The 18,503-nt window shown below is 54.0% G+C and overlaps 1 protein-coding gene across 2 annotated transcripts in view; it reads right to left on the bottom strand.

Annotated features, from left to right (window-relative positions):
• LOC147110113 (uncharacterized) overlaps window positions 1–13,511 on the bottom strand; it is a 34,902-nt gene extending 21,391 nt beyond the window's left edge. For both annotated transcript variants that reach the window (XM_086004248.1, XM_086004247.1), the window contains exons 1-5: window positions 13,426–13,511; window positions 9,306–9,341; window positions 8,010–8,084; window positions 3,263–3,302; window positions 1,131–1,160 (exon numbers count right to left, since the gene is read on the bottom strand). In XM_086004248.1, coding sequence (XP_085860374.1) covers window positions 1,131–1,160; window positions 3,263–3,302; window positions 8,010–8,084; window positions 9,306–9,341; window positions 13,426–13,444 — 200 coding nt within the window. In that variant the 5' untranslated portion in view covers window positions 13,445–13,511. The remainder of the gene's footprint in view (window positions 1–1,130; window positions 1,161–3,262; window positions 3,303–8,009; window positions 8,085–9,305; window positions 9,342–13,425) is intronic.
• Window positions 13,512–18,503: the final 4,992 nt, after the last annotated feature.

Here is an 18,503-nt window from a genome sequence, read left to right as displayed (position 1 = left end):
ATGGGCCTCCTCCTGTTCCTATGTAACAGGCTCGAGGAGCTGAATGGGCCTCCTCCTGTTCCTGTGTAACAGGCTCGAGGGGGCTGAATGGGCCTCCTCCTGTTTCTGTGTAACAGGCTCGAGGGGCTGAATGGGCCTCCTCCTGTTCCTGTGTAACAGGCTCGAGGGGCATGAATGGGCCTCCTCCTGTTCCTGTGTAACAGACTCGAGGAGCTGAATGGGCCTCCTCCTGTTCCTGTGTAACAGGCTCGAGGGGCTGAATGGGCCTCCTCCTGTTCCTGTGTAACAGGCTCGAGGGGCTGAATGGGCCTCCTCCTGTTCCTGTGTAACAGGCTCGAGGGGCATGAATGGGCCTCCTCCTGTTCCTGTGTAACAGGCTCGAGGGGGCTGAATAGGCCTCCTCCTGTTCCTGTGTAACAGGCTCGAGGGGCTGAATGGGCCTCCTCCTGTTCCTGTGTAACAGGCTCGAGGGGCTGAATGGGCCTCCTCCTGTTCCTGTGTAACAGGCTCGAGGGGCTGAATGGGCCTCCTCCTGTTCCTGTGTAACAGGCTCGAGGGGCTGAATGGGCCTCCTCCTGTTCCTGTGTAACAGGCTCGAGGGGCTGAATGGGCCTCCTCCTGTTCCTGTGTAACAGGCTCGAGGGGCTGAATGGGCCTCCTCCTGTTCCTGTGTAACAGACTCGAGGGGCTGAATGGGCCTCCTCCTGTTCCTGTGTAACAGGCTCGAGGGGGCTGAATAGGCCTCCTCCTGTTCCTGTGTAACAGGCTCGAGGGGCTGAATGGGCCACCTCCTGTTCCTGTGTAACAGGCTCGAGGGGCTGAATGGGCCGCCTCCTGTTCCTGTGTAACAGGCTCGAGGGTCTGAATGGGCCTCCTCCTGTTCCTGTGTAACAGGCTCGAGGGGGCTGAATGGGCCTCCTTCTGTTCCTGTGCTCCTATGAAATATTACAGCGCGCAGGGCACTTGTTCAAGGTGGACTCTCGGTCCGATATGGGGTGCAACGAACAAACCGCACGCAAGACACACGTCATATTGGAAGCATTAGCCTCCTGTTTCAGGCCGGTGGGATGTTGGTTGAAGGGGTTGCGAGGGATGTGGTCAGCCCTTATGTAAATCTTTGTTCACCTCACCATGTTACTGAATCGTCTGTGCATCTGCGCCTGAAACGGAAAGTCCGACGTTAGTTATTGTGAATTCAGATTAAAGAGCATCAGTGAGAGGAGAAACCGGAGCCTCTATCAGACCCGCGCAGTGACAGGATTGAAATCTACAGCCCACACCGTGCGGGGGAATCGCAGACACAGACCCGCGTCCCATCACCGTGTGGGGAAATCGCAGACACAGACCCGCGTCCCGTCACCGTGCGGGGAAATCGCAGACACAGACCCGCGTCCCGTCACCGTGCGGGGAAATCGCAGACACAGACCCGCGTCCCATCACCGTGGCACTATCCTGCCTTCAATTACCTCAGTCAGGACAGTCTGGTAATGGGACGTGTTATCCAGGTCTTAAGTATACTTGTGTTCAAAAAATATTTTCACTGAGCCGGCAGGGAAGGAACATCTATGACAACATACATTAAGCATCAGCTGTGGCTCAGTGGGCAGCTCCCTCTCTCTCACTCTCGCCTTGGAGCCAGAAGGTTGTCGGTTCAAGTCCCCACTCCAGAGGCTTCAGCCCCATAATCTAGGCAGACACTCCCCAGTGCCGGTACTGAGGGAGCGCCGCACTGTCGGAGGGGCAGTACTGAGGGAGCGCCGCACTGTCGGAGGGGCAGTACTGAGGGAGCGCCGCACTGTCGGAGGGGCAGTACTGAGGGAGCACCGCACTGTCGGAGGGGCAGTACTGAGGGAGCGCCGCACAGTCGGAGGGGCAGTACTGAGGGAGCGCCGCACTGTCGGAGGGGCAGTACTGAGGGAGCGCCGCACTGTCGGAGGGGCAGTACTGAGGGAGCGCCGCACTGTCGGAGGGGCAGTACTGAGGGAGCGCCGCACTGTCGGAGGGGCAGTACTGAGGAAGCGCTGCACTGTCGGAGGGGCAGTACTGAGGGAGCGCCACACTGTCGGAGGGGCAGTACTGAGGGAGCGCCGCACTGTCGGAGGGGCAGTACTGAGGGAGCGCCGCACTGTCGGAGGGGCAGTACTGAGGGAGCGCCGCACTGTCGGAGGGGCAGTACTGAGGGAGTGCCGCACTGTCGGAGGGGCAGTACTGAGGGAGCGCCGCACTGTCGGAGGGGCAGTACTGAGGGAGCGCCGCACTGTCGGAGGGGCAGTACTGAGGGAGCGCCGCACTGTCGGAGGGGCAGTACTGAGGGAGTGCCGCACTTGTCGGACGGGCAGTACTGAGGGAGCGCCGCACTGTCGGAGGGGCAGTACTGAGGGAGTGCCGCACTGTCGGAGGGGCAGTACTGAGGGAGCGCCGCACTGTCGGAGGGGCAGTACTGAGGGAGCGCCGCACTGTCGGAGGGGCAGTACTGAGGGAGCGCCGCACTGTCGGAGGGGCAGTACTGAGGGAGCGCCGCACTGTCGGAGGGGCAGTACTGAGGAAGCGCTGCACTGTCGGAGGGGCAGTACTGAGGGAGCGCCACACTGTCGGAGGGGCAGTACTGAGGGAGCGCCGCACTGTCGGAGGGGCAGTACTGAGGGAGCGCCGCACTGTCGGAGGGGCAGTACTGAGGGAGCGCCGCACTGTCGGAGGGGCAGTACTGAGGGAGCGCCGCACTGTCGGAGGGGCAGTACTGAGGGAGCGCCGCACTGTCGGAGGGGCAGTACTGAGGGAGCGCCGCACTGTCGGAGGGGCAGTACTGAGGGAGCGCCGCACTGTCGGAGGGGCAGTACTGAGGGAGCGCCGCACTGTCGGAGGGGCAGTACTGAGGGAGCGCCGCACTGTCGGAGGGGCAGTACTGAGGGTGAGACATTAGACCGAGGCTCTCTCAGGCGGATGTAAAAGATCCCACGGCCACTATTGGAAGAAGAGCGGGGGGGGGGTTCTCCCTGGTGGCCTGGGGCCAATATTTATCCCTCAACTAACATCACTAAAAGCAGATGATCTGGTCATTGTCACAGTGCTGTTTGTGGGAGCTTGCTGTGCGCAAATTGGCTGCCGCGTTTCCCACATTACAACAGTGAACACACTTCAAAAAAAGTACTTCATTGGCTGTGAAGTGCTTCGGGACGTCCTGAGGTTGGTGAAAGGCGCTGGGGAGGTGCAGGTCTGTCTTTATATATGTAAACTTGTTAATTTTATTTCACTCAGTACTCACGGGGAGCCCCTATTGGAGAGCCGACAGTTCAAATAATGCGCTGTAAAGAAAGATCAAACAAGATATTGAAAGACATCCACAAAGGCAGTCAAATTTTTCTTTAGAAAAGAGAAGGCTGAGGGGTGACCTGATCGAGGTCTTTAAGATTATGAAGGGGTTCGATAGGGTAGACGTAGAGAAGATGTTTCCACTTGTGGGGGAGACCAGAACTAGGGGCCATCAATATAAGAGAGTCACTGATAAATCCAATAGGGAATTCAGGAGAAACTTCTTTACCCAGAGAGTGGGGAGAATGGGGAACTCGCTACCACAGGGAGTGGTCGAGGCGAAGAGCAGAGATACATTTAAGGGGAAGCTGGATAAACACATGAGGGAGAAAGGAATAGAAGGATATGGTGATGGGGTGAGATGAAGAGGGGTGGGAGGGGGCTGGTGTTGATGGGGTGAGATGAAGAGGGGTGGGAGGAGGCTGGTGTTGATGGGGTGAGATGAAAAGGGGTGGGAGGAGGCTGGTGTTGATGGGGTGAGATGAAGAGGGGTGGGAGGAGGCTGGTGTTGACGGGGTGAGATGAAGAGGGATGGGAGGCGCCTGGTGTTGATGGGGTGAGATGAAGCGGGGTGGGATGAGGCTGGTGTTGATGGGGTGAGATGAAGACTGGTGGGAGGAGGCTGGTGTTGATGGGGTGAGGTGAGGAGGGGTGGGAGGAGGCTGGTGTTGATGGGGTGAGATGAAGAGGGGTGGGAGGAGGCTGGTGTTGATGGGGTGAGATGAAGAGGGGTGGGAGGAGGCTGGTGTTGATGGGGTGAGATGAAGAGGGGTGGGAGGAGGCTGGTGTTGATGGGGTGAGATGAAGAGGGGTGGGAGGAGGCTGGTGTTGATGGGGTGAGATGAGGAGGGGTGGGAGGAGGCTGGTGTTGACGGGGTGAGACGAAGAGGAGTGGGAGGGGGCTGGTGTTGATGGGGTGAGATGAAGAGGGGTGGGAGGAGGCTGGTGTTGATGGGGTGAGATGAGGAGGGGTGGGAGGAGGCTGGTGTTGACGGGGTGAGACGAAGAGGAGTGGGAGGGGGCTGGTGTTGATGGGGTGAGATGAAGAGGGGTGGGAGGAGGCTAGTGTTGATGGGATGAGATGAAGACTGGTGGGAGGAGGCTGGTGTTGATGGGGTGAGATGAGGAGGGGTGGGAGGAGGCTGGTGTTGATTGGGTGAGAAGAAGAGGGGTGGGAGGAGGCTGGTGTTGATGGGGTGAGATGAGGAGGGGTGGGAGGAGGCTGGTGTTGACGGGGTGAGTTGAAGACGGGTGGGAGGGGGCTGGTGTTGATGGGGTGAGATGAAGAGGGGTGGGAGTAGGCTAGTGTTGATGGGGTGAGATGAAGAGGGGTGGGAGGAGGCTGGTGTTGATGGGGTGAGATGAAGAGGGGTGGGAGGAGTCTGGTGTTGATGGGGTGAGATGAAGAGGGGTGGGAGGAGGCTGGTGTTGACGGGGTGAGATGAAGTGGGGTGGGAGGGGGCTGGTGTTGATGGGGTGAGATGAAGAGGGGTGGGAGGAAGCTAGTGTTGATGGGGTGAGATGAAGAGGGGTGGGAGGAGGCTGGTGTTGATGGGGTGAGATGAAGAGGGGTGGGAGGAGGCTGGTGTTGATGGGGTGAGATGAAGAGGGGTGGGAGGAGACTGGTGTTGATGGGGTGAGATGAAGAGGGGTGGGAGGAGGCTGGTGTTGATGGGGTGAGATGAAGAGGGGTGGGAGGAGACTGGTGTTGATGGGGTGAGATGAAGAGGGGTGGGAGGAGGCTAATGTTGGCGGGGTGAGATGAAGAGGGGTGGGAGGAGGCTGATGTTGACGGGGTGAGATGAAGAGGGGTGGGAGGAGGCTGGTGTTGACGGGGTGAGATGAAGAGGGGTGGGAGGAGGCTGGTGTTGACGGGGTGAGATGAAGAAGGGTGGGAGGAGGCTGGTGTTGATGGGGTGAGAAGAAGAGGGGTGAGAGGAGGCTGGTGTTGATGTGGTGAGATGAAGAGGGATGGGAGGAGGCTGGTGTTGATGGGGTGAGATGAAGAGGGGTGGGAGGAGGCTGATGTTGATGGGGGAGATGAAGAGGGGTGGGAGGAGGCTGGTGTTGATGGGGTGAGATGAAGAGGGGTGGGAGGAGGCTGGTGTTGATGGGGTGAGATGAAGAGGGGTGAGAGGAGGCTGGTGTTGTTGGGGTGAGATGAAGAGGGGTGGGAAGAGGCTGGTGTTGATGGGGTGAAATGAAGAGGGGTGGGAGGAGGCTGGTGTTGATGGGGTAAGATGAAGAGGGGTGTGAGGAGGCTGGTGTTGATGGGATGAGATGAAGAGGGGTGGGTGGAGACTGGTGTTGATGGGGTGAGATGAAGAGGGGTGGGAGGAGGCTGGTGTTGATGGGGTGAGATGAAGAGGGGTGGGAGGAGGCTGTTGGTGATGGGGTGAGATGAAGAGGGGTGGGAGGAGGCTGGTGTTGATGGGGTGGGTTGAAGAGGGATGGGAGGAGGCTGGTGTTGACGGGGTGAGATGAAGAGGGGTGGGAGGAGGCTGGTGTTGATGGGGTGAGATGAAGAGGGCCGGGAGGGGGCTCGTGTTGATGGTGTGAGATGAAGAGGGGTGGGAGGAGGCTGGTGTTGATGGGGTGAGATGAAGAGGGGTGGGAGGAGGCTGGTGTTGATGGGGTGAGATGAAGAGGGGTGGGAGGAGGCTGGTGTTGACGGGGTGAGATGAAGAGGGGTGGGAGGAGGCTGGTGTTGATGGGGTGAGATGAAGAGGGGTGGGTGGAGGCTGGTGTTGATGGTTGAGATGAAGAGGTGTGGGAGGAGGCTGGTGTGGAGCACAAACGCCGGCACGGACCAGTGGGGCCAAATGGCCTGTTTCTGTGCTGTAGATTCCATGTTATTCTGTGATGGCAGTGGGAATTTCAAGAACATGTTTTTATAATCAGTGGCACCGAGTATAAAAGCAGGGAAGTTCTGCTAAACCCTTTATAAATCACTGGGTAGACCCCAGCTGGAGTATTGTGTCCAATTCTGGGCCCCACACACACTTTAGGAAGGATGTCAATGCCTTGGAGAGGGTGAGGAGGAGATTGACCAGAATGGTTCCAGGGATGAGGGACTTCAGTGATGTGGAGAGACAGGAGAAGCTGCGATTTTTCTCCTTAGAGCAGAGAAGGTTAAGGGGAGATTGACCAGAATGGTCCCAGGGATGAGGGACTTCAGTGATGTGGAGAGACTGGAGAAGCTGGGATTGTTCTCCTTAGAGCAGAGAAGGTTAAGGGGAGATTGACCAGAATGGTCCCAGGGATGAGGGGCTTCAGTGACGTGGAGAGACTGGAGAAGCTGGGATTGTTCTCCTTATAGCAGAGAAGGTTAAGGGGAGATTGACCAGAATGGTCCCAGGGGATGAGGGACGTCAGTGATGTGGAGCGACTGGAGAAGCTGGGGTTGTTCTCCTTATAGCAGAGAAGGTTAAGGGGAGATTGACCAGAATGGTTCCAGGGATGAGGGGCTTCAGTGACGTGGAGAGACTGGAGAAGCTGGGATTGTTCTCCTTAGAGCAGAGAAGGTTAAGAGGAGATTTAATAGAGGCGTTCAAAATCATGAGGGGTTTTGATGGAGTAAATAAGGAGAAACTGTTTCCAGTGACAGGAGGGTCGGTAACCAGAGGACACAGATTGAAGATAATCGGTAAAAGAACCAGAGGGGGAGATGAGGAGAATTGTTTTTACGCAGCGATTTGTTGTGATCTGGAATGCGCTGCCTGAAAGGGTGGTGGGAGTGTAAGATTGTAAAAACTGTAATAAAACTGCTGCTACCGTGTGGAGATCGGAGTTCAGAACGAATCGTGAATTGGTTACAGACTGATTCAAAATGTAGGAGGTCTGCATGTGTTCTGTGTTTGTGAAGACACCGAATGGCGGAAGTCAGCAGGTGGTCCCTTTGTCTGGTGGTCAGTATGGTCCTTTGTTTGTAAGACCACATGAACAGGAAGAAGAAACACCGGGTGAAGAGGAAGTCCCGCCCCCCACACACATCTCACAGGAACATGAACATGTCATGTGGAAGGATCGCCAATCAGGGAAGGTTTGGAGTGAAACTGAGCTATCAGAGGGTTGGCAGACAGTGATCAACGAGGGAGGCCGGCAGAAAGGCGCTAGAAAGAGTGACCCAGAGGCCGGGGAAATTCAGAACACAGAGGAACAAGAAGACAGAATGCTGGCCAGACTTACAATTCTCCCTGGACCAATCACCCAGAGAGAAAGGAGTACGCATGAAAGTCGGACACAGAGCTTAGATATTGTTGAAAGGGGGACTTTTATGTGTGGTTGACTTGGAATATAAATCGCCCGGAGGTAGCGTGCAAATCGCTGGGAAGTACTTTTATGTACGGGTAAATTGGGTGCATATTGATTGCGATTGTACACTTGAATTCTGAACTGTACTGTGAATAAAGACCAATTTTATTGATCACATACTTGTCTGTCATTGTTACGCTTATTCGTAATTCTCGAGGTCCGAACAGTAGTAAGAGAAAGGCTTACAGCAGATTCAATAGTAACTTTCAAAAGAGGAATTGGAGAAATACTTGAAGGGGAGAAATTCACAGGGCTGTGGGGAAAGAGCGAGGGGGGAGTGGGACTAATTGGAGAGCTCGTTCAAAGAGATGGCACAGGCACGACGGGCCGAATGGCCTCCTCCTGCGCGGTAAGATTCTACGACAGCTGTGATTTTGAAAGCTTACACAACAAGATGCAGATCCCAGTCACAGTGAAGAGCGCTGCGAAGATTAAACCATATCCCCGGATCGTGAAGTAATCTGCATTCATTAGAGAAACAGGGAAACAGTTAGCAGGCAGGTGGCTGTGAAATATTATACATCTAACATCTCTGTGCTCTCCCATTTCGGCAGTCTCCGTGGGTATATTGGGAATATATTATGTAAACAGGTAACGCTGTAATCAATCCCTCTCACCAGCGGTGGCACTGTGGCGCCTAAAATCTTTCCACTCCCTGGCCTTTGGGCTGTACACAAGGCTCCAAACAGCCCTACTTGACTATGAAGCTCTCCATCCCATCATCTAAGTCATTAATAAATATGGTGAATAGTTGAGGCCCCAACACAGATCCCTGTAGGACGGCATTAGTCACATCCTGCCAACTAGAGTACCTGCCCATTACCTAACTCAGGGGAAACTCAAGCTAATTGAAAGTCGCCTACCGCCTCCCCCCATCCAACCTTCATCTCCTGTGTTGGTGTCAACGAATAAATCAAAGACAGACTCATAACTGGGCCAGCCACATAAATACTGTGGCAATAAGAGCAGGTCAGAGGCTGGGTATTCTGCGGCGAGTGTCTCACCTCCTGACTCCCCAAAGCCTTTCCACCATCTACAAGGCACAAGTCAGGAGTGTGATGGAATACTCTCCACTTGCCTGGATAAGTGCAGCTCCCAACAACACTCGAGAAGCTCGACACCATCCAGGACAAAGCAGCCCCGCTTGATCGGCACCCCATCCACCACCTTAAACATTCACTCCCTCCCCCACCAGCGCACCGTGGCTGCAGTGTGTACCAGCTACAAGATGCACTGCAGCAACTCGCCAAGGCTTCTTCGGCAGCACCTCCCAAACCCGCGACCTCTTCCACCTAGAAGGACAAGGGCAGCAGGCGCACGGGAGCACCACCACCTCCAAGTTCCCCTCCAAGTCACACAACATCCTGACTTGGAAATATATCGGCCGATCCTTCATCGTCGCTGGGTCAACATCCTGGAACTCCCTCCCTAACAGCACTGTGGGAGCACCTTCACCACACGGACTGCAGCGGTTCAAGAAGGCGGCTCACCACCACCTTCTCAAGGGGCAACTAAGGATGGGCAATAAATTCCGGCCTTGCCAGCAACGCCCACATCCCGAAAATGAAGGGGGAAGGGGGAATTGAACCCTGGATCTCTCGGCAATGTGTAGGCACAACCGCTACCACGAAGGTCATCGACAGAGCCATGTCTTAGAATAGAGACACTTCCTCCAAACTCACCATAATAGAATTTCGACTGGTCCAGCATTGTAGCAGCTATTTCAGAAAAACACAGGGATTAGACAACAACAACAGCAGTCTGCATTTATGAAGCGACTTCAAAGTAGTAAAACGTCCCAAGGTGCTTCACAGGAGCGATTATCAAACAAAATTTGACCCCGAGCCACATCAGGAGATATTAGGACCGGCGACCAAAAGCTGGGTCAAAGAGGTCAGTTTTAAGGAGTGTCTTAAAGGAGGAGAGAGAGGCGGAGAGGTTTAGGGAGGGAATTCCAGAGCTCGGGGCCCAGGCGGCTGAAGGCACGGCCGCCAATGGTGGAGCGATGGAAATCGGGGGATGCTCAAGAGGCCGGAATTGGAGAAGCGCAGAGATCTGGGAGGGTTGTAGGGGCTGAAGGGAGTTACAGAGATAGGGAATGTTGTAGGGGCTGGAGGACGTTACAGAGATAGGGAGGGTTGTAGGGGCTGGAGGAGGTTACAGAGATAGGGAGGTTTGTAGGGGCTGGAGGAGGTTACAGAGATAGGGAGGGTTGTAGGGACTGGAGGAGGTTACAGAGATAGGGAGGGTTGTAGGGGCTGGAGGAGGTTACAGAGATAGGGAGGGTTGTAGGGGCTGGAGGAGGTTACAGAGATAGGGAGGGTTGTAGGGGCTGTAGGAGGTTACAGAGATAGGGAGGGTTGTAGGGGCTGGAGGAGGTTACAAAGATAGGGAGGGTTGTAGAGGGCTGGAGGAGGTTAAAGAGATAGGGAGGGTTGTAGGGGCTGGAGGAGGTTACAGAGATAGGGAGGGTTGTACGGGCTGGAGGAGGTTACAGAGATAAGGAGGGTTGTAGGGGCTGTAGGAGGTTACAAAGATAGTGAGGGCTGTAGCGCCTGTAGGAGGTTACAGAGATAGGGAGGGTTGTAGCGGCTGTAGGAGGTTACAGAGATAGGGAGGGTTGTAGGGGCTGGAGGAGGTTACAGAGATAAGGAGGGTTGTAGGGGCTGTAGGAGGTTACAAAGATAGTGAGGGCTGTAGCGCCTGTAGGAGGTTACAGAGATAGGGAGGGTTGTAGGGGGCTGGAGGAGGTTACAGAGATAGGGAGAGTTGTAGGGGGCTGGAGGAGGTTACAAAGATAGGGAGGGTTGTAGGGGCTGTAGGAGGTTACAGAGATAGGGAGGGTTGTAGGGGCTGGAGGAGGTTACAGAGATAGGGAGGGGTGTAGGGGCTGGAGGAGGTTACAGAGATCGGGAGGTTTGTAGGGGCTGTAGGAGGTTACAAAGATAGGGAGGGCTGTAGGGGCTGTAGGAGGTTACAGAGATAGGGAGGGTTGTAGGGGGCTGGAGGAGGTTACAGAGATAGGGAGGGTTGTAGGGGGCTGGAGGAGGTTACAGAGATAGGGAGGGTTGTAGGGGGCTGGAGGAGGTTACAGAGATAGGGAGGGTTGTAGGGGGCTGGAGGGGGTTACAGAGATGGGGAGGGTTGTAGGGGGCTGGAGGAGGTTACAGAGATGGGGAGGGTTGTAGGGGGCTGGAGGAGGTTACAGTGATAGGGAGGGTTGTAGGGGCTGGAGGAGGTTACAGAGATAGGGAGGGTTGTAGGGGCTGGAGGAGGTTACAGAGATAGGGAAGGTTGTAGAGGCTGAAGGAGGTTACAGAGAAAGGGAGGATTGTAGGGTCTGGAGGAGGTTACAGAGATAGGGAGGGTTGTAGGGGGCTGGAGGAGGTTACAGAGATAGGGAGGGTTGTCGGGGGCTGGAGGAGAGTAAATTGCTGGATCAAAATCATAGAACAGGTACAATGGTCGAATGGTCTCCTTGTGTGCTGAACCATTCTATGAATTCGAAGGGCACTGCGGGATCACCCTCACCACACGGACTGCAGCGGTTCAAGAAGGCAGCTCACAAATTCCAAAAATGATTTTTTTTTAAATGTCTCCTTACCCAAGGAAGGATATACTTGGCTTGGAGGCGATGCAACGAAGGTTCACCAGACTGGTTCCTGGGATGGGGGATTGTCCTATGATGAGAGATTGAGTAGACTAGGCCTATATTCTCTAGAGTTCAGAAGAATGAGAAGTGATCTCATTGAAACATACAAAATTCTTACAGGGCTTGACAGGGTAGATGCAGGGAGGATGTTTCCCCTGGCTGGGGAATCTAGAACCAGGGGTCACAGTCTCAGGATAAGGGGTCGGCCATTGAGGACTGAGATGAGGAGGAATTTCTTCACTCAGAGGGCGGTGAATCTTTGGAATTCTCTGCCCCAGAGGGCTGTGGAGGCTCAGTCGTTGAGTATATTCAAGGCGGCGATCGAGAGATTTTTGGACTCTCGGGGAATCGAGCGATATGGAGATGGGGCGGCAAAGTGGAGTTGAGGTCGAAGATCAGCCGTGATCTCATTGAATGGCGGAGCAGGCTCGAGGGGCCGAATGGCCGACTCCTGCTCCTAATTCTAATGTTCTTATCCCGTAGCCCAGTAAGAGTCAGTGTGTGTGGAACCCGTACCCCAGTGAGAGTCAGTGTGTGTGGAACCCGTACCTCCGTGAGAGTCAGTGTGTGTGGAACCCGTACCCCAGTGAGAGTCAGTGTGTGTGGAACCCGTACCTCCGTGAGAGTCAGTGTGTGTGGAACCCGTACCCCAGTGAGAGTCAGTGTGTGTGGAACCCGTACCTCCGTGAGAGTCAGTGTGTGTGGAACCCTTACCCCAGTGAGGGTCAGTGTGTGTGGAACCCATACCCCAGTGAGAGTCAGTGTGTGTGGAACCCGTACCCCAGTGAGAGTCGGTGTGTGGGAACCCGTACCCCAGAGAGAGTCAGTGTGTGTGGGACCCGTACCCCAGTGAGAGTCAGTGTGTGTGGAACCCGTACCCCAGTGAGAGTCAGTGTGTGTGGAACCTGTACCCCAGTGAGAGTCAGTGTGTCTGAAACCCATACCCCAGTGAGAGTCAGTGTGTGTGGGGCCCCTACCCCAGTGAGAGTCAGTGTGTGTGGAACCCGTACCCCAGTGAGGGTCAGTGTGTGTGGAACCCATACCCCAGTGAGAATCAGTGTGTGTGGAACCCGTACCCCAGTGAGAGTCAGTGTGTGTGGAACCTGTACCCCAGTGAGAGTCAGTGTGTGTGGGACCCGTACCCCAGTGAGAGTCAGTGTGTCTGAAACCCATACCCCAGTGAGAGTCAGTGTGTGTGGAACCCGTACCCCAGTGATATTCAGCGTGTGTGGAACCCGTACCCCAGTGAGAGTCAGTGTGTGTGGAACCTGTACCCCAGTGAGAGTCAGTGTGTGTGGAACCCGTACTCCAGTGAGAGTCAGTGTCTGTGGAACCCGTACCCCAGTGAGAGTCAGTGTGTGTGGAACCCGTACCCCAGTGAGAGTCAGTGTGTGTGGAACCCGTACCCCAGTGAGAGTCAGTGTGTGTGGAACCCGTACCCCAGTGAGAGTCAGTGTGTGTGGAACCCATACCCCAGTGAGAGTCAGTGTGTATGGAACCTGTACCCCATACAGAGTCAGTGTGTGAGGAACCCGTACCCCAGTGAGAGTCAGTGTGTGTGGAACCCGTACCCCAGTGATATTCAGCGTGTGTGGAACCCGTACCCCAGTGAGAGTCAGTGTGTGTGGAACCTGTACCCCAGTGAGAGTCAGTGTGTGTGGAACCCGTACTCCAGTGAGAGTCAGTGTCTGTGGAACCCGTACCCCAGTGAGAGTCAGTGTGTGTGGAACCCGTACCCCAGTGAGAGTCAGTGTGTGTGGAACCCGTACCCCAGTGAGAGTCAGTGTGTGTGGAACCCGTACCCCAGTGAGAGTCAGTGTGTGTGGAACCCATACCCCAGTGAGAGTCAGTGTGTGTGGAACCTGTACCCCATACAGAGTCAGTGTGTGGGGAACCCGTACCCCAGTGAGAGTCAGTGTGTGTGGAACCCGTACCCCAGTGAGAGTCATTGTGTGTGGAACCAGTACCCCAGTGAGAGTCAGTGTGTGTGGAACCAGTACCCCAGTGAGAGTCAGTGTGTGTGGAACCCGTACCCCAGTGAGAGTCAGTGTGTGTGGAACCCGTACCCCAGTGAGAGTCAGTGTGTGTTGAAATTGAGAGGGTATCTGTCCCTATTTCCACAGGTTTGAAGGTACCATTGTGTTTCGTACCTGTAGTAACGTTATCCATCTTTCTCTCTTGGGTTAAGGAGTCGTGTGAGATCCTTCCAACGATACTTTAGCTGAGGCGCGTTGAAGCTGTGTCAGAGAGCGAGAAATCTTTATGAACAGACGGTAATGACGGGGGCCGGACAAGATCAGGACATCAGTCAAGCAAAGAAGGAACTTGCATCACCATAAAAACAGATGATCTGGGTCATTTATCACATTGCTATTTGTGGGAGCTTGCTGTGCGCAAATTGTCTGCCGCGCTTCCTACATTACAACAGTGACCACACTTCAAAAAAATACCTTCATTGGCTGTGAAGCGCTTTGGGACGTCCTGAGGTGGTGAAAGGCGCTGGAGAAATGCAACCTCCATCCATCCCTCTCTCTTCTCTACCTCCCCACCTTCTGACATCTCACTCTCTCCCTTTTCTACCCTCTCCATTTGGTATTCCGGGAGACGGCAGCCAATATTCAGGCAGCTTGGCACCGACCCAGTGTCCGGGTGGAGGGAATCGCGGGTACCCGTCCAACCTAAGGAACCGTCAGCCCCTGGCTGACCCAGATTGGGCGACCGCTTTGCGGAACACCTCCGTCAGTCCGTAAGGGAGACCCCGAGCTCCCGGTGGCCTCTCACTTTAATTCTCCGCTCCATTCCCACTCGGACCTCACCGCCCTCGGCCTCTTGCATTGTTCCACGGAAGCTCAGCGTAAACTCGAGGAACAGCACCTCATCTTCCGATTAGGCACTTTACAGCCTTCCGGACTCAATATCGAGTTCAACAACTTCAGATCATAACCTCGGCCCCAATCACATATTATATAATCATTTTTTGTTTAATCCGCACTTTTTGTTTGTGCCTCCTGTTCTACTCTCCCACACGGCAGCTGTCTTTCATTCTGCCAGCGCATTTCACACTTCATCTCGAGCCATCCTTTGTCTCTTTACCTGTCCCATTACCATCTCCGCTCGCCTTCAATATCTCTTAATGTCTCTTAACCTCTCCTGCCTTCTATCCTGTCACTGACCTTCCATTTTGTTCTTTCATCCCCTCCCCCTTTTCCCAGCCCCTAAACTTGCTTCACAATCTGTTCCTTTTCCTGCTTATTTCCAGTTCTGAGGAAAGGTCTTCGACCTGAAACGACTGTGTGGCTGTTCATGGTTCCAACACCATCATCAAGTTTGCGGATGACACCACGGTAGTAGGCCAGATCACCAACAACGATGAGTCAGCCTACAGGGAGGAGGTCCAGCATCTCGTGAAGTGGTGCGCCGATAACAACCTGGCCCTTAACATCAAGAAAACCAAAGAAATCATTGTGGACTTCAGGAAGTCTAAAGGCGGAAGTCACACCCCCATCCACATCCATGGGGCTGTGGTGGAAAGGGTGGACAGCTTTAAGTTCCTCGGAGTCCACATCACGGAAGACCTCTCCTGGTCCCTCAATACCTCCTCTCTGGTGAAGAAGGCCCAGCAGCGCCTATATTTCCTAAGGAGGCTGAAGGAATGTAACCTGTCACCCCTGATCCTCTCTAACTTTTACCGCTGCACAATAGAGAGCATCCTGACGAACTGTATCACAGTATGGTATGGCAGCTGTAGCTACTATGACCGGAAAGCCCTGCAGCGGGTAGTCAAAACTGCCCAACGCATTACCGGCACCCGGCTACCGACCATAGAGCACATATACCAGAAACGCTGTTGACGGAGGTCGCGGTCCATCATCAAAGACCCCACCCACCCCAGCCACAGTCTGTTCGCCCTCCTGCCATCTGGGAGACGCTACAGATGCATTCGCACCCGAACGACCAGATTTAGGAACAGTTTCTTTCCCAGGGCTGTCATCCTACTGAACTCCACAAATAAACTCTAAAGCCTGCACATCTGCCAATGCACTTTATTATGGTTATGTTTATGTTAATGTATTACAAGCCAAATGAATGTTGAATGTTTAAATGTCTTAATCTAAATGTACACTCTCGGGAGCCGCAAGCCTACATTTCGTTGGACTGCACTTGTGCACTAACAATGACAATAAAAGTTGATTTGATTTGACTTGATTCTAACTCTGTTTCTCTCTCCACGGATGCTGCCCTGACCTGCTGAGTATCTCCAGCGTTGTCTGTTGTTATTTCAGATTTCCAGCGTCCGCAGTATTTTGCGATCGTGTTGTGGGAGAGGGTGAATTAGATCAACGCCTCCGTTCTGTCTGTAAGCCTCACCACGACGTTCCCGGGTCGCCTGTTATTTTAATTCTCAACCCCACTCCCACTCTGACCTCTCTGTCCTCGGCCTCCTTCGCTGTTCCAATAAAGCTCAACGGAAGATCATAAGAAACAGGAGTGGGAGTCGGCCATTCGGCCCCTCCAGCCAGCTCCGACATCCAATAAGATCGCGGCTGATCTTCGACCTCAACTCCACTTTCCCGCCCGATCCCCATATCCCTCGATTCCCCGAGAGTCCCAAAATCTCTCGATCTCAGCCTTGAATATACTCAACGATTGAGCCTCCACAGCCCTCTGGGGCCGAGAATAGAAACATAGAAGCATAGAAGATAGGAGCAGGAGTAGGCCATTCGGCCCCTCGAGCCTGCTCCGTCATTCAATGAGATCATGGCTGATCATCCAAACTCAGTACCCTGTCCCTGCCTTCTCCCCATATCCCTTGATCCCTTTAGCCTTAAGAAATATATCTAACTCCTTCTTGAATATATTTAATGAATTGTCCTCAACTGCCTTCTGTGGTAGAGAATTCCACAGGTTCACCACTCTCTGGGTGAAGAAATTCCTCCTCATCTCTGTCCTAAATGGCTTACCCCTTATCCTTAGACTGTGACCCCTGGTTCTGGACTCCCCGACCATCGGGAACATCCTTCCTGCGTCTAGTCTGTCTAGTCCTGTTAGAATTTTATAAGTTTCAATGCAATCCCCTCTCATTCTTCTAAACTCCAGCGAGTATAAGCCCAATCGACCCAATCTCTCTTCATACGTCATTCCTGCCATCCCAGGTATCAGTCTGGTGAATCTTCGCTGCACTCCCTCCACGGCAAGAACATCCTTCCTCAGATAAGGCGACCAAAACTGCACACAATACTCAAGGTGTGGTCTCACCAAGGCCCTGTGCAACTGCAGCAAGACATCCTTGTTCCTGTACTCGAATCTGGTTATGGGCTCCGTGGGGTCTTACTGTGCACGAGACGGCCGCCAGGCCTGCCGTGGGCACAGACCAGACCCTCCCCTCGTTGATAAAAATCACTATAACCTTGCAGGCCGTCGAGATGCTTGGCTCGGGTGAGGTGATGAATACGACGCTGGTTCCCCGCCTTAATTACAGTTCCCTCTGGGCCTAGTTTAGGCCTCTTTCGGGGACGGAGTGTCAAAGGGGGAAGCCAGTTTTCACACAATGTGAAGCAGAATTAGCCGCGGCGTACCGCCAGCAGGTTGCTTACCTGTGAAGGGGCTGCGAAATGCAGAGATTGGTCAGGACTAGGGGCATTTTCGAACGGTTGCCAGGGGCAGCCTATTGTGAGGCAGGGATTGCCATTGTGTCTCACGAGGCCCTGTCTCAGGGGCATTGCTTTGCCAGTTTAAAACTAAAGCCAGTACAGCCAGCAAATTCGCATCTCTCCGCCGCCTTTCCCCACCTCAGGACGTCCCAAAGCGCTTCACAGCCAATGAAGTACTTTTTTCTCAAGTCTGGGCCCTGTTGTATTGTAGGAGTCGTGGCAGCCAATTTTTGCACACAGCAAGCTCCCACAAACAGCACTGTGATAATGACCGGATCATCTGTCTCTTAGTGAAGCTGGTTGAGGGATAAATATTGGCGCCAGTGCTCCAGGGAGAACTTCCTCCCTGTTCATCCTGCAATAGTGGCCGTGGGATATTTCCGCCCACCTGGGAGAGCAGACAGGGTCTCGGTTCAACATCTCACAAAAGACGGCAACTTTAAAAGTGCGGCGCTCCCTCAGTAATGCCCCTCCGACAGTGCGGCGCTCCCTCAGTACTGCCCCTCCGACAGTGCGGCGCTGGTGCACGAAACTCAAAAGGTTAGTATGCAGGTGCAGCAAGTGATTAAGAAGGCCAATGGAATGTTGGCTTTCATTGCTAGGGGGATAGAATATAAAAATAGGGAGGTATTGCTTCAGTTGTACAAGGTATTGGTGAGACCGCACCTGGAATACTGCATACAGTTTTGGTGTCCATACTTAAGAGAAGACATACTTGCTCTTGAGTCAGTACAAAGAAGGTTCACTCGGTTAATCCCGGGGATGAGGGGATGGACATATGAGGAGAGGTTGAGTAGATTGGGACTCTACTCATTGGAGTTCAGAAGAATGAGAGGCGATCTTATTGAAACATATAAGATTGTGAAGGGGTTGGATGGGGTGGGTGGGGGGAGGATGTTCCCGATGATGGGTGAAACTAGAACGAGGGGGCATAGTCTTAGAATAAGGGGCTGCTCTTTCAAGACTGAGATGAGGAGGAACTACTTCACTCAGAGGGTGGTAGGTCCATGGAATATGCTGCCCCAAAAAGCTGTAGAAGCTACATCATTACATAAATTTAAAACAGAAATAGAGAGTTTCCTAGAAGTAAAGGGAATTAAGGGTTATGGGGAGCGGGCAGGAATTTGGACATGAGTCGAGGTTCGGATCGGTCATGGCCCTGTGGGTAGTGGAGCGGGCCCAGGGGCCGTGCAGCCTGATCCTGCTCCTATTTCGTGTGTCTAATTCTGTTAGATTCAGGAGATGGTTCTGTGATAGTGGATTGGCGGTTAGGATCAGGTCAGCCATGATCTTATTGAATGGCGGAGCACGCTCGAGGGGCCGATTGGCCTACTCCTGCTCCTATTTCTTATGTTCTTATGTTCTTATGTACTGCACCTCCGACAGTGCGGCGCTCCCTCAGTACTGCCCCTCCGACAGTGCGGCGCTGCCTCAGTACTGCCCCTCCGACAGTGCGGCGCTCCTTAGTACTGCCCCTCCGACAGTACGGCGCTCCCTCAGTACTGCCCCTCCGACAGTGCGGCGCTCCCGCAGTACTGCCCCTCCGACAGTGCGGCGCTCCCTCAGTACAGCCCCTC

Source organism: Somniosus microcephalus, chromosome 12 (genome assembly GCF_052327205.1).
Source record: "Somniosus microcephalus isolate GS21.2 chromosome 12, FLI_Smic_1.0, whole genome shotgun sequence".
Classification (NCBI taxonomy): Eukaryota; Metazoa; Chordata; class Chondrichthyes; order Squaliformes; family Somniosidae; genus Somniosus; species Somniosus microcephalus.
This window is presented reverse-complemented; position numbering and strand designations above follow the sequence as displayed.